General features: G+C 36.5%; 1 protein-coding gene and 1 non-coding gene across 2 annotated transcripts in view; both read left to right on the top strand.

Moving 5' to 3' along the window:
- Smp_168710 (hypothetical protein) overlaps nucleotides 1-3,935 on the top strand; it is a gene marked incomplete at both ends in the record, with an annotated part of 11,586 nt that extends 7,651 nt beyond the window's left edge. Inside the window, 3 exons of the mRNA XM_018798096.1 lie at nucleotides 1,890-2,286; nucleotides 3,000-3,081; nucleotides 3,867-3,935. Coding sequence (XP_018653072.1) covers nucleotides 1,890-2,286; nucleotides 3,000-3,081; nucleotides 3,867-3,935 — 548 coding nt within the window. The remainder of the gene's footprint in view (nucleotides 1-1,889; nucleotides 2,287-2,999; nucleotides 3,082-3,866) is intronic.
- A 12,252-nt stretch (nucleotides 3,936-16,187) lies between these two features.
- Nucleotides 16,188-16,259, top strand: Smp_tRNA_00718_Pseudo_TGA.1.1. Its single transcript has one exon. It is a non-coding gene (tRNA).
- The last annotated feature ends 847 nt before the right edge of the window (nucleotides 16,260-17,106 follow it).

The raw sequence follows: 17,106 nt of genomic DNA on the forward strand, positions 1-17,106 counted from the left end.
TGCAACTCGTGAAATGAAGTATAATTTTTACAGGGACTACGAAACGAAATGAAAGACAAATTTTTATAGTCTATTGTATTCTCATGTTATTTTGATCACGAGGATTATAGGAAGGACTAAAAAACAACTAACAACACACAAATGAATACATAATCCATTTCGACTGGACAGTTAATTTAATAACAGATAAGAAGATGGATGGGAAGACTCAAATAAGTAATAAAAAGTGAATTTAAACTTCACCCCATTGCACAAGCAAGTGGCTATCAGGACTCAGTAGCTGAGTGGATAACGCGATGGCGTTTGAGGCGAAGGGTACTGGGTTCGAGTCTCAGAGTGAACATCAACTCTGAGATGCAGTTACATCCAGCTGACGAGTCCCGAATAGGACGAAATGCGCGTCCTGGATTCCACTGTTGGCCACTATCCATCTTTGCTTACAATGCTTGTGAAATAAGGCTATATCGAGGCAATACGCTCAGTACTCACATATTCCAATAAGAGACTGACCAGTTGCAGTCCTAAACATCAATGGGAAGACTCAAACAAGTAATACTAAGTGAAGATAGGAAGATGGTTAAAACTTTTTATCATATAGAAATTGTATATATCATCACTTTTGAGTTTCTTTGATTACATTGACGTTGTATTTTTATAGCAGAAAAGTTGAAACAAGAAGAGAAAACATCAGCTCTATATAAATCACATGAAGAATCAAAAGATTCAAATGAAGATTCATTTACAAAACAATTTGACAATATAGAATATGGTAATAAAATCAAATATCAATATTATTGAAATATTTTCTATTATCATTAAGTTTGACTATTTTGCTAATGACAAGTTATTTTTATTTATTTGGGAATAATCAATCCATTATACTGATTAGATTCAATAAAAAAAACTTGGTAAAATTCATATTATTATCAGAAGGGGTTGAGATCATGAGTCAATTGAAGCTAGACCACCATGGAAAACCTGGAAGCATTGAACGTCCCTTTCGTCCTATTATGGGACTCCTCAGCAATGCGCATCCACGATCCCGTTTCGCGAGATATGAACCCAGGACCTGTCGGTGGAGTTCAAACACATCTGTCGTGAGGTAGTAACTAACTGAAAACAATGGTGGATGTGTCGCTCAATTTCATAGATTACTTGTAGTTAGAGGTGGACACCCTTGGATGCCGGCTTAATGGTCTGAAGGCGAAGTGTTCGCGCGCGAGACCGATAGGTCCTGGGTTCTAATCTTACGAGGCGGGATCGTGGAGGCGCACTGCTGAGGAGTCCCATAATGAGACGTAACGGCCGTCCAATGCTTCCAGGTTTTCCATGGTGTTCTAGCTTCAATTGACTCATGATCTCAACTATTAAAATTTATGTTGTACATGAAGATAAAATAATGAATCAAATGAATTATACTCATAAAAATGAGGAAACAGACGAATAATGAATTATTTACTACAACTGAAAATCAACATAGGTGACAATGTTGTTTTGAGCATTTTGATAGATTGATAAAAGAAGTTATTTGTAAGTATAATTTAAGAGTAATTTTTGATAATGAAACAGTATCACTTAGAGAACTATATCAAATCCAAGAAGCAGGGAATAAATTTGAATGATTAATATTAGTACTGCACTATAATATGGATTCACAACATCATACTGAGTTGAAACCATGATCCTGAGATCTTATGAGGTGAAAAACACTATTAAATCAATCAGTTACAGTTTAAAAGCCTGTATTTGTATTGTTTTATCGATGATATTAAACGGTATACTAGTTAGTTTATTGAAAAAAAGAATAAGAGATAATTATTCACAAGTTAACTGAATTTAAAAGTCAATTGATGACTTCATTATTCTTTTCTCTTCCATCTTTTTTTCAGTTCCATTGGATATTGCAAATGCATTCAAAGTTAACTTTCTTCCATGTAACAGTTTTTTAGACTTACCTATAAGATACCGATCTTTATTTCTCAAAAGTACCGACAATAACTCATCATCATCATCATTAAATAAACGTTTCAGCATAATTTACATTGGTAACAGTTTAGTTCATTTGTTATCTGATCTGCATAAAAGAGAATGTAAAAAAGACAATGGATCACATTTGAAATCGAATGATACTCTAGATGAAAAAGAATGTAATGATAAATTAGAAGACATGAAAGCTAAATCCAATGAAAGCACTTTAGAAAATGATTTATTTAATACTGATATATCCAGTGTTTCATTCACTGATCTTTTGGAAGATGAAGCATTGCTAATTGTAGAATCTATTCTGTGAGTTTGAAAGTTTTATTTATAACTAACATTGTTTTATTTGACTCACATTATAGTACACTGTTCACATTAAGGTTTCTCTCAGTAATATTCTCCTTTGATTAAATCAATCTCTCTATACATTTAATGTGTATATGGATAGTAGAATCAATATACTGTCATTTGAAGTTATTCATCTTTCTCTCATTATAGCTGTATTCATTTATTTATTTTTGAGGATGTTCTTATTTATGGTTCTAGTGATGAACATCATATTAACAAGTTTCGTTTTATATTCCCCGTAAAACTGAAACCAAACTCTATAAGTTTAAAATGGTGAAGAGAACAAAGTCAACTTAAGTTGACTTAGATCATGAGATGTTTGAAATGACAAAACCCCTATACATTTAGATTGGCAGGTCACTGTGTATCTCAGCCTGACACTTCCAGGTGGACTACAGGCCGTGACAGAACTCAGTTGTCGGAAACCTAGCGCCATATATCATGGCTTTTAACTTTGTAAACCATGAATTTTCAGTTTAATATCACTTGATAATTTCGAAGTATTATTGTTAATCATGAAAACTCAACATGATGTATTCCTGTGAGAGATCTTAAGCTGATATTCAAGTAAACTCCTGTTTATTTAATACAACAGAATTTTACCAAACTAAATTTCAACATAAATTTTCTTTATTAACTTGATTTCTTAATATTCTCCTACACATTTGAAGGTACATAGTGGAGGTTAGGTCCGAACAAATCAAAGCCTATTGTGAAAATGTTAGTCAAATGGCTTATGATCTTGGTTTCGAGGTGAGTTCACTTATGTAGGGGATATATTTTATTCTAACTAACTTACTTGCTTACTTACGAAGCCTGACCTTTTTTATTACAATTCTGTTTAAGGACAAGTTGATAATAAAATGTGTGTGAATATTCTTAATGAAAGAATTAGTTGTTCAGGATATTCCACTATCTGATGAAATAAAAACCTTTTTATTAGCTAGTTTTTCAGTCGATATGTTGACTGTGATGTTAAGCTATTTTTGAGTTGTCATTCACTGATACTTCATTTACAACAAAACCAAAATAAAATCTGTTTTCAGTAAACGGTTGTGGGGATTATTGAGTATTTTTTCAGGTTAATAACTGATCAGTGTTAGACTTGTAAGCATTGAATGGCTGTTTCGTCCTATTGTGGGACTCGTGAGAAGTGTGCATCGACGATCCTGTATGTAGGACTCGAACCCAGGGCCTTGGATCTCGCACGCGAACGCCTAACCTCCAGACCACTAAGTTGGCATCCTACGGTGTTAATGTCTAACTTCGGCTAATTCATAATACTGCGAGACCATCTTTCATCGTCTTCAGTGGGTAATTGCCTTACACCCTTTTCCCGTGAAAAAGCTTGAACCAGATCGCCAGGCGAAACGTTGGATTTCCTTCAAATTCATTCCTATTTAAAAATTTCCATTATCCATCAGGTAAATCTAAAAAATAGTTATACTGGAAAATGTAATTTATCCTTTTTTTGCCTCGAAAAAAAGAAAAATAAAAAATAAAATTTTTTTTCTATGATTATCTTTTTTTCATTCTAGTCTGTTAAAGAAATAAAACCAATGGAAGATCATCATTTATATTTTCGATTTAAACGGATATTACAATAAACAATATTATATAATACTGTATTCAGTAATATCATTCATAAATTGAATATTTATATTGAAACATACAATCTACTTTTATAAATATATTTATATTGAATGTTGTTTATTGTCAATTATATTTGTAATGATGAACAATATTTGAACGAATAATTGTTTCTGTAATGACTTCATCATCAAGGCTCTACAGTTATAAGTCCATCATTATGTGATATTTTACAAAGCAGTGCGCATCCACGATCGAACCCAGGATCTATCAGTCTCGCAAGCGATAACTTAACAGATAGACCACTGAGCCAACATCCAACGGTGTTAATGTCTAACTTCAACTAATCCACGAAGTTGAGCAATCATTTTACCAATGCCTTCCGTGAGTTGATATCTCCTAGTGCTTCCAGGTCTTCCATGGCGGTCTAGCTTCATTTGACTCATGATTTCAACTATATATAAAAATTAATAAAAATCTCCACAAACAACTCCCATACTTTACAAAAGCCAAAATGAGGCATGTATTAGTGAATTTGATGGTGTTATATGTTAAAAATGGTAAACGTTTACATCTGCTATTACGACATATATACTTCAAAATCGTGTTATTTGTAAATTAGAAAGGTGATTTAATAAAGGTCAAAATAATTAAAATAACTCATAGTGTCATTGAATAAGAAAAAAAAGAGAATTCAGCGAAGAAAATTTCCTTCTTGACGAAATCATTTGCTTAAGCTATACATTCGTATATATATGGAAAATATATGTATACAGGAGGCTAGGAAAGATTGCATTATAAATTGATTCGACAATAAATAACAAATGAGGTTACGTACTAATCAAGGGGTAAGGATGAAAATAAATTTATGGGTCAGATAATCCAGATAGTTAAAATGATTTGCAGTAAAGTGTCCAGTCATAATCAGTATAATGGTAATTGTAATTATGAAAAAGAAAGGTAATCAAATCTGTAGTTTAAATTCACTTAGTATTGTTTGTTTGAATCTTCCCATTGATGATTAGGACTGCAACTGGTCAGTCTCTAATTGGCATATGTGAATACTGTGCGTATTGCCTCGATATAGCCTTATTTCACAAGCATTGTAAGCAAAGATGGATAGTGACTAGCAGTGGAATCCAGGACGCGCATTTCGTCCTATTTCGATCGAGTGGATAACGCGTTGGCGTTTGAAGCGAAAGGTACTGGGTTCGAGTACTAGAGTGAACATCAACTCTGAGATGCAGGTACATCCAGGTAGGACGAAACGCACGTCCTGGATTCCGCTACTAGTCACTATCCATCTTTGCTTACAAATCTATAGTTTGTTTCTTTTTTTGATTATATAAGCTAAAATAACAATAATTTATAATTACTGTGATAACTTGAGCATATAATTTCAACAGTGAGTCAATTATATATTTATGACTATATACTATGAGTGAAATGACATCTTTAAAAGTCTACTAATTGTAATTGTGATGATTGATTGAAGTTAGGAAAAGAAAAGTTATTGGAATTCAACTTATTGGTTTGGAAGTTTAGGCAATCATAACGAGAATTGAAGACAATTTGGTTAGATCCTTTGTGAGGTTAGGATCAAAGTTGTAACGGAGTCCCAAGTTGGAAAGAAACATATTTGGTAGTCAATGATTTTCAATGATTATCTAGCTAATTTTGATACATGAAGTAAACTATTTACAATAGTGTTGAGATAGTCTTCAAATATTCTAGTTTATGAGGTTGCAATACTTTATAAACATCATTTAGTCCCAAGATCGTTGTTAATTATTTAATAAGGAAAATCAAAATTTCGTTGTTGTTTTAAATGACTGATAAAGTCCAGCATGTTTAATATAATTATCACTGTTTCACAATGGGTGACGTTTACTTCTCAGTTATAAATTCAGTGATCAGAATATGATTTCCGGATTCTATCTGACTCGAATTAATTGATCAATTGACGAGGAATTTCGTCTAAGAAACGTCTTGTGGGATGAATGGCTAGATTTCTAGCTTACTGAAAACCTGAAAGGAATGATGTGGGACGCCACACAATTCAGTCATGGCCCACGATTATTAATAATAGCAAATCTCTGGTTTTCTAGTCTTTTATTTCACCAGGTCAAGTCTAGATGCTTTAGATACGATTGAGTAGGTGATGTATATATGTTATTGTTTACTTATTACTATTGCTGAACGAAACTCAATGGTTTTGGCTAAATTTGTCAGGTCTCTGAAATCGATCAAAGAATGCACTAGTGATATATTTTATTTTGTATATTTTGGTTTGAGCCAACTACTGATCATTTTTTTCACTTAATATCTATCAAATACCTGAAGACACAAGTAGAAACGACATTTCTTTGAAAAAAAATATATCACATGAAAGAATTAAAAAACGAACATTTTATCGTTCAGGTTATCACGTTCTCCTTATTACCATGAGAACCAATATTCTCAAGATAAAAGAAATACTCTGGTAAAGATTTAACTGTATTTAAAAGTGTGAACTACTCGATCATGCTTATGAATTTTATACTGAGCAGTATCTTAAGCGACATCATAGTAACTTGTTCTTTTTCGCTAAACTAACAAATGAAGAAACAAATATCCATTTAAGTAGCTCAGTTTGTTAATCCTACATTGTTAAATTAATTTCTTACAAAAGAATGTTACCAGATAATTGTTAGTATACAAATCTTCACATTCATAAATTTTGACATACTCTTTCTTAGGATAATTAGAATTATTCCTTACTTTGATAGGAAAGTTCTTCATAACAATCATCTCACAGATTGCACAAATTCATTTGCTGATTCCTTATTAGTAAATAGTTCATCTTATGTCGATTGCTTGGGCGTGCGTTCCCTGTTTATATATATGAAGTGATAATACCGCCAATTAGAGAGCGGTGAATTTATTGACCACCCAATGATACACAAAAGCCGTATGAGCAGTTTTGAGTACTTATCAGTCCCGCTTTCTGCCTAGCCCAGCCAGTTAAGTCCAGAACACCAATAACAGCCTCTGCAATATGAATCATTATTCTCAAACATATTGGGTTTATATACCAAACAAACCGACCACATCGTATCATAAAATAGAAAATAATATTTATACAAGATTTAGTCAAATGTGGCTGTGAATAGGGGGAACAGTAATTAATAGACTGGGGATAATTCAGGAATGGTAAATCGTACAGCAATAGTCTATGGGTCAAAATAAAGCTCATAATAAAAGAAACATGAATATGAATAGTTAAGTTACTTAACAATTATACAATAGGAAATATACATATCACATTGGTCCATAAATACTTTTCAAAGTTACCACTCATCAATCTCCACGGGATATAACGGTTCACCATGCCAATTAATTCAATTTATAGTTAACACAAAGATCTGATGTTGGTTGAACAACTATTATAAACCAGAAAGCGTTGTACAGATGCTTCATTCTAGTTTAGGACTGTTCAGTGATGGGAATCCACGAACTACTTAAAGATCTAATCCAAAATATTCAAATCTTGTAACGAGATACTGATCTTAAGATCACTGAGTCGGTATCCAATGGTTTATTTGTTCAAGGTCGACCCAACTAAAAATTCAAGTTATACACAATGCCAAACACAAATTTATTTCCAATCCATGAAGAAGATAGCCGAATGATTTAATATGTATACCGTTTATGTTTTCCTTTTATGAAAGGTTTTTGTTTCTAACACTACACACTTTCAAAACTATGGGTTTGTAGTTGTAGTATTAACTGATGATACAGTTAACTATTTCCATCAATTAAAATCTACAATATTTTCAGTTAGAAATTATTACACTTTCCATTAATGTATCATTTTGTAGTATCGGTTGTTATGTTAAGCCCATATGCCTTATTTTAACTTATGGACAAGCCAATTTACTTATCCATCTTGAGTCGTGTTTCCACATTGTTAATTATTCACTAATTAACCCTGACCATTTTTGTATGAGCGTAGGTGTGTGTACACTTCTTATCCTATTTATCACGTCTGTCATTTATTCTTATCTGACTATAAATATTGAACTCCGCCTGTAGCTCTTCTAGAGTTACTGCCGATCCCAAGCCCGAGTAAAGGAGGTGGGTTGGGCATGGGGTTAGCGACCCCATCCCGTAGAAAACCAACTCGCTAAAAAAGCGCTAACCAGAAAAAATAATTCAAACCATTTAAACTCTGCCCTGGGAGTTGAAGGAATAATTATGACGACTCATGATGAAAGCCGAAATTCTTCGGAAGTCACGAGACCGATGCACCTTCTAACAACCAGAGCAACACTCTTTATAGGTACATGGAACGTCCGGACAATGTGGGAGACAGGAAAGACCAGTCAAATAGCAATGGAAATGAGGAGATACAACTTGGCAGTACTCGGAATCAGCGAAACCCATTGGACACAAACTGGACAACAAAGGCTAGGTACAGGAGAGATGCTGCTGTACTCCGGTCACGAAGGGAAAAATGCTCCACATACTCTGGGAGTTGCTCTAATGCTGTTCAAAGAAGCACGAAATGCACTTGTGGGATGGGAATCTCATGGACCCAGGATAATCAAAGCATCATTCAGAACAAAGAAGCAAGGGATCACAATGAACGTTATCCAATGTTATGCACCCACCAATGATAGCAACGACGATGATAAATATCAGTTCTATGAAAGGCTGCAATCAATTATAGCAAAGTGCTCACGAAAGGACCTCACCATCCTGATGGGAGATCTAAATGCTAAAGTTGGAGTGGACAACACAGGATATGAAGATGTAATTGGATGACATGGACTAGGAGAGAGAAATGAAAATGGGGAGAGACTTGCAAACCTATGTGCATTCAACAAACTGGTTATAGGCGGCACAATATTCCCACACAAGCGCATACACAAAGCTACATGGATCTCACCGGACCACACCACAGAGAACCAGATAGACCACATCTGTATGAACAAAAAATTCTGAAGGTCAAAGGAAGATGTGAGAACCCGGAGAGGAGCTGACATAGCTTCAGATCACCACCTGGTTGTGGCCAAGATGAGACTGGAGCTAAAGAAATACTGGACAACTGGACAAACAGCACTACAAAGGTTCAATACAGCCTTCCTTCGAGATACTGACAAGCTCAACGAATTCAAGATAACTGTCAACAACAGGTTCCAAGCTCTACAGGATCTACTGAAAGAACAAGGAACTACTTTGGAGGACAGCTGGAAAGGGATAAAAGAAGCACTAACTTCAACGTGTCAGGAGGTTCTTGGTTCTAAGAAGCATCGTCGTAAGGAATGGATCTCTATGAGAACCCTGGACAAGATTCAAGAAAGGAAGAACAAGAAGCTAGCAATTAACAACAGCCGAAAACGAGCAGAGAAAGTCAAAGCACAAGCAGACTACACAGAAGCAAACAAGGAAGTGAAGAAAAGCATTAAGGCCGACAAGCAGAAATACATGGGAGAACTAGCAACGACGGTGGAAAAAGCTGCAAGAGAAGGGAATATGAGGCAACTATATGATACAACGAAGAAATTGGCAGGGAGATATAGTAAACTAGAGAGGCCAGTCAAGGACAAAGAAGGAAAGACAATCACTGAGATTCAAGAACAGAGGAAAAGACGGGCAGAATACTTCGAGGAACTGCTGAATAGGCCAGCTCCATTGAATCCACCGGACATCGAAGCAGCACACACTGACCTTCCTATAGATGTCACTTCATCAACGATCGAAGAAGTCAAGATGGCCATCAGACAAATCAAAAGTGGGAAGGCGGCAGGAACTGACAATATACCAGCTGAAGCACTGAAGTCAGACATTGAAATAACTGCAAATATGCTCCACCTTCTATTCAAGAAGATTTGGGAAGAGGAACAAGTGCCAATGGACTGGAAAGGATACCTCATCAAGATACCAAATAAAGGAGATCTGAGAAAATGTGAGAACTACAGAGGCATTAGTTTGTTATCAGTACCAGGAAAAGTTTTCAACAGAGTATTGCTGACCCGGATGAAAGACGCAGTGGACGCCCAACTTCGAGATCAGCAAGCTGGATTCCATAAGGATCGGTCGTGCACAGACCATATTGCGACACTACGGGTCATCGTTGAACAATCAGTTGAGTGGAACTCATCACTATACATCAACTTCATTGACTATGAGAAGGCGTTTGACAGTGTTGATAGGAGAACATTATGGAAACTTCTTCGACACTATGGAGTTCCTGAAAAGATTGTCAACATTATCCAAAACTCATACGATGGACTACAGTGCAAATTCGTGCATGGAGGACAGCTGACGGATGCATTTCCAGTAAGGACCGGAGTCAGACAAGGCTGTCTACTCTCCCCATTCCTCTTCCTTCTAGTGAGTGACTGGATTATGAAGACTTCAACATCTGAGGGGAAATACGGAATACAATGGACTTCTCTGAATCAATTAGATGATTTGGACTTCGCAGATGACCTAGCCCTCCTCTCTCATACACATGAACAAATGCAGATGAAGACAGCGAATGTAGCATCAGCCTCTGCATCGATAGGCCTCCACATTCACAAAGGAAAAAGCAAGATTTTCAAATGCAACACGGAGAACACCAACCCAATCACACTTGATGACGAAACTCTGGAGGAGGTGGAAACATTCACATACCTGGGAAGCATCGTTGATAAACCAGGAGGATCGGATGCAGATGTAAAGGCGAGGATTGGCAAAGCAAGGGCAGCATTTCTACAATCGAAGAACACATGGAACTGTCAACTAATTTCAAAGTGAGAATCTTCAATACGAACGTCAAGGCAGTCCTACTGTACGGAGCTGAAACGTGGAGAACTACTACATCCATCGTCAAGAAGGTACAAGTATTTATAAACAGTTGTCTACGCAAAATACTCAACATCCATTGGCCGGATACTATCAGCAACAGCGTTTTATGGGAGAGGACAAATCAGCTTCCAGCTTAAGAGGAAATTAGGAAAAGACATTGAAAATGGATCGGACATACATTAAGGAAATCACCAAACTTCATCACAAGGCAAGCGCTAACTTGGAATCCGGAAGGGAAGTGGAAAAAAGGAAGGCCAAAGAATACATTACACCGGGAAATAGAAGGAGATATGAAAAGGATGAATAACAACTGGAAAGAACTGGAAAGGAAGGCTCAGGATAGAGTTGGATGGAGAATGCTGGTTAGCGGCCTATGCTCCTCGACGAGGGGTAACAGGCGTAAGTAAGTAAGTATAAATATTGATTAACGCTTGATAAAAGTGAGTTGGCTTACCCGCCATCTCCGATGCGCGCGTCATTTTTGTTTCGCTCGCTGATATTTACTCATGTGCTTATAACTTTCTGGCCTGTGCCATTTGTCAATAAAATTGTAGCTGCCGTTTCCCTTTGCCTTCTGATTTTTATGCACCGTTAAAATTGGAATTATATCGGTTATCAAGGTGAACGATTAACGAAGCACGGCACTACAATTTGAATTTAATTATTATGAGATCTTTCTTTTTTAATGATTCAATACAATTTAACTGAAATTAACTGAACTTTGTTATTATTATAGTAACGTGCCAATAGGTAGTTAATTTATTTTCCTATATAAAATGAATTTATAGGCGTGGTTATATGTATACTTAAAGGATAATATATATTTATAATGATTGAGAAAGATAATAAATTTGTTAGAGTAACTGATTTCACTGATAATTCTAAGATTATTGTTTACTTAGTGTTGATCATATATATTTGTATTGAAACTTGTATCATCTTGGATCATGTTGAAAACTAACTTTAATTTGAACAATGTCTAGATACTTCATATCTTAATGTTAACCATGTACTTATACATTAGTACCTTCTCAATGAATTGCTAAGTTCTCAGTAAGTAGATAGAAGTCAAACATATTGAGAACGAGATACATACAACTGACAATCTTGTGCTAACTAGAGTTAGAGACGCGAGGCATTGAAGGGTTCTGAACACGGATGAATCATCTGTGTGACAAATTTCTATGCATTTTCGGTTGGTTTCAATCCATAATATAAACAAACTCCACAAAACTTCCATCTTTTTTATCCACTTAGTGGTCTAGTGGTTAAGCGCTCACGCACGAAACTTGTAGGCTTTGGGTTCAAATCTCACGAGTCGAGCTCGTGGATGCGCACTGCTGAGGAGTTCCACAATAGAGCGAGACGGCCATCCAGTTCTTCCAGGTTTTTCATGGTGGTCTAGCTTCAATTGACTCATGATTTCAACTATATAAAATTACTAAAATCTCCACAAAACCCCCTTTTGATATATTTTATTGGAAAGCGTCTGCGATTGTTTACGGCAAGATATAATTTATTTATTTTATCATAATGCGTTTTCGGAAGAGGATTTAAGTCCTTTCATTTTGGATGAACAATATAATGGCTGTTACGGGATTGTAACTTCATCTCTGGTCTTTTGGTCGAGAATTTCTAGTATAAATAATGCACATGGTTTTCCACCAAACAGAAGTCTCAAATGAATATGAATCATTTACTCAATGGCTCCTAGTTTACAATAAATGTATCAATAGAGTTAATCCATGAAGTAAACTATTGACGAAATATAAACAGTTATAATATAATCATTATCTCACTTAACATTAACATGGTAGTCAAGGCAAAACAAGGAGAGATTATGGACTGAAATCAATATTAAAAAGTAAGATATTTAAACTCCACCTGTAGCTCTTCTTAGGTTACTACTGGTCCCAAGCCTGGGTAAGGGAGGTAAGTTGGACGTGGAGTCATTAACCCTATCCTATAGGAAACAACCTTGCTAAAAAACGCCAACCAGAATAGACAAATTAAACCATTTAAACTCTGTCCTCCGAGTTGAAAGATCTTCAATCAGAAGAATTATGACGCCTCGTGATGAAAGCTGAGATTCTTCGGAGGTTACGACGCCGACGCCCTTTCTAACAATCAGAGAAACAATTAATATAGGTACGTGAAATATCCGGATAGTGTGGGAGACCGGGGAGATACAACTTGACAGTGCTCAGAATAAGTGAAACTCACTGAACCCAAAATAGACAGAAAACGTTAGATTCAGGAAAGGTGCTATTGTGCTCTGGTCACGAGGAAGAAAACGCTCCGCACATTCAGGGAGTTTCTCTGATATTGTCCAAAGAAGCACATTAAACACTTATAGGGTGAGAATCTCATGGAACCAGAATCATCAAAACATCCTTCAAAACAAAGAAGGAGGGAATCAAAATAAATGTTATCCGATCTTATGCACCCACGAGTGATAGCAATGACGACGATAAAGATCAGTTTTACGATAGGCTGCAATCAATCATTGCGAAGTGCCCAGGAACGGACCTGTACATCATGATGGAAGATCTAGACGCCAAAGTTGGAATGGGCAACACAGTATGAAGATATAATGGGACAGCATAGACTAATAGAAAGGAACAAGAATGGCAAGAGATTTGCAATTTTATGTGCATTCAACAAATTAGTTATAAACGGTACAATATTCCCATACAAAGGCACACAAAGCTACACGAATCTCACCCATTCACACCACAGAGAACCAGAAAGTTCATATTTTCACCGGTAAAAAATTCAGAAGGTCAACGAAAAACGTGAGAACCAAAAGAGGACCTAACATAGCTTCAGATCACCAGCTGGTGGTTGCCAAGATGAAAGTGAAGCCAAAGAAGCACTGGATAACTGGACAATCAGCATTAAACAGGTTCAATGCAGCGAATTCAAGATAGTTCTCAACAACGGGTCCCAAGCCCTACAAGATCTACTGAAAAAAAGAAGAATCTACTATGGAAGACAACTGGAAGGGGATCAAAGAAGCACCAACCTCAACGTGTTAGGAGGTGCTAGGCCGCAACAAGCATCATAATAAGGAATGGATCTCTATGGAAACCATAGGGAAGATTCAAGAAAGGAGTAACAAGAAGACAGTTATTAACAATAGTCGAACAAAAACGGAGAAAGTCAAGGTACAAGCTGAATACACAGAAGCAAGTAAAGAAGAGCGTGAGAGCCGACAAGCAAAAATATATGGAAGGGCTAGCCACAACAGCGGAAAAAGCAGCAAGAGAAGGAAATATGAAACAACTATATGACACGATGAAGAGACTGACAGGGAAATATAGTAAACTAGAGAGACCGGTCAAGGACAGAGAAGGTAAGTTAATCACTTAAATTCAAGAACAGAGAAACAGATGAGTAGAGCGATTTGAGGAACTCTTGAATAGACCAGCTTCACTAAACCCACTGGATATCGAAGCAGCACCTACAGACCTTCTTATAGATGTTACTTCAACAACGATAGGAGAAATCAGCACTGTGATCAGACAAATGAAGAGTGGGGAAGCTGCAGGACCTGACGATATACGAACTGAATCACTGAGGTCAGACATGGAAGTAACTTCGAACAAGCTCCGCGACCTATCCAGGAAGATTTAGGAGGAAGAACAAGTGTCAATGGACTTGAAAGGATACCTCATCAAGTCACTAAGGAAAGGAAATCCGAGCAAATGTGAGAACTACAGAGGTATCACACTACTATCGACACCAGGAAATGTTTTCAACAGAGTGTTGCTGAACCGGATGAAAGATTCAATACACGTCCAGCTTTGAGATCAACAGGCTGGATTTCTTAAGAATCGGTCTTTCCCAGACCGAAACGTGACGCTACGGATCATCGTTGAACAATCAATTAAATGGAACTCGTCGCTATACATCAACTTCCTTGACTATGAGAGAGCATTCGATAATGTGAATATGAGAACTCTATGGAAGCTTCTACATTATGGTGTAACTGAGATCATCTATATCATCCGGAATTCATAGGACGAACTACAGTGCAATGTGGTACATGGAGGACAGCTGACAGGGGCATTCCAAGTGGGGACCTAAACTAGACAAGGCTGCTTACTCCCCCCTCTCTCTCTTAATGTGGAAGCTCTGAAAGATGTAGAAACCTTCACGTATCTGGTCAGGATCATCGATGAACGTGAAGGATGTGATGCAAACGTAAAGGTAAGGATTGGAACAGAAAGGACAACATTCCTACAGCTGAAGAACATATAGAACTCAAAACAACTGTTTACCAATATCGAAGTCAGAATTTTCAATGCGAACTTCAAGGCAGCTCTGTTGTACCAAGCTGAAACTTGATGATCTACCACAACCATCATCAAGAAGGTACAAATACTCATAAATAGTTATCTACGTAAGATACTGAATGTCCGTTCGTCGGATACCATCAGCACCAACTTACTGTAAGATCGAACAAACTGACTTCCAGCTGAAGAGGAATTAAGGAGAAGGCGGTGGAGGTGGATAAAACATACGTTGCGGAAATCATTAAAATGCATCACGAAGCAAGTGCTAACTTGGAATCTTGTAAAGAAACGGAAAATAGGGAGACCAAAGAACACACTGAGTCGGGATTGGGAAGCCGACATGAATAAAATGCATAGCAACTGGAAACAACTGGAAAGGATTGCTCAGGACAGAGTTCGATGGAGAACGCTGGTGTGCGGCCTATGCTCCTCCACGAGGTGTTACAGACGCAATTAAGTAGCTAAGTAAGGAAATATTCAGGAAACGGCGCAAAACAATACGAAGACAAGTGACACACAACAAGTGTGAAACTTATCTTGCATGAAAAAAGTGTCTGTTAACTTGTCGTGTTTGAATATCAGCCATAAGCCAATACTGACTACAGATCGTTATCTAATCAGTAATTAAAAATACATTAAAACTAATGTTTGGCTGTCGGCTTTAACGCAATAATTCAGGATCGTCGTGTGGTCATTACACAGAAATAATTTTGATTAAAATATTTTAAGTAGAGTTCAGTTTTGTGAGGTGGGTGGTTTAATTGTGAAACATTACTGACTTTCTTGATAACATTTGCCTGAACTTTAGATATGCGTTTTTAGAATGTTAACTGACAAATTACCTGGAGGACAACTAAACATTCAATTAAATGAAAAATGAACTAAAACAATGAATGATAGTCAATAGACTTGGAAAACAATGTGTTTACTTATATGTATTGGTTGCATGAATCTTCCCGTTGATGGCTAGAACTATAATTGACCAACCCCATTTGGGATATGAGCATCCTGTTAGGATATTCCGTTGAAATATCAAGGCAATCTGCTATAGTTCTAAATATCAATGAGAAAAGTCAGACAATCAATACACATAAACTCGGATTTATCCCATTGCACAAACCAATAGCTAACTGGACTATGTAGCTTAGTGGATAACGTGGTGGCGTTTGAAACGAAATGTACTGGGTTCGAGTCCCGAAGTGGTCATCAACTCTGATATGCATGTGCATCCAGCTGACCAGTCCAATTAGGACAAAATGTGTGTCCAACTGTCAGTCACCATTCATCTCTGCTAAGTAACATTTTATTGTTGTTTGTGTTTAACAACTTTCAGATATCTATCATTTCACTAAAAAAACTTATTTAACTGTTTATTTGTCTTTTCATCTCATATCAGTTCGTCTTTGTGTTATGTTGAGCATCAATTGAATACCTCCTGTCATCTAGCACATTGTTCACCTTATCCGCAATATGTACAAGTCGTCACACATACCTAAGTATATCCTTCATAAAATTTCTTCTGGTGTAATTAGTCAAAATGTACAAAGAATAATATGACTAAAAACAACTGTTTACCACGATTTTGTCAATAAATTTCTGATGGAAAGAAACGTTTAAATCGGTTATATCAGATATCATTTATGAAGCATCAAGTTATAACTTTAAATTCATTTCATCAGTCACTGAGAATAGTCTACACTTAAAGTTTGATATTATATTTATACATATCGTCTAGGTAATCGAAACATTACCTCCTTGTTAAGTTAATATATGTTGAAAACAAATATCTTGTTCTTGGCGTCGAGTCTCGAATTGACTATGATCACCACTACAGTAAGATTATGCTCCCGAAAACGATTTGGTTCCTTTGATAACTCGCAAACCAGAAGGCTGTAACTGGTCCAGATAAAGTATATTTATTGGCAATCTCATAGTATCGAAAGAATACCGAGACGTGCCAACGAGTACAGGCAATAGGGGCAGAGCGTAAGAAAGTTTGAGCGAACAGAGCGGACGACCGAACGAAAAGTGATTTTGATACAGTTAAACAACA

Source organism: Schistosoma mansoni, chromosome 6, assembly GCF_000237925.1.
Source record: "Schistosoma mansoni strain Puerto Rico chromosome 6, complete genome".
NCBI classification, from domain to species: domain Eukaryota; kingdom Metazoa; phylum Platyhelminthes; class Trematoda; order Strigeidida; family Schistosomatidae; genus Schistosoma; species Schistosoma mansoni.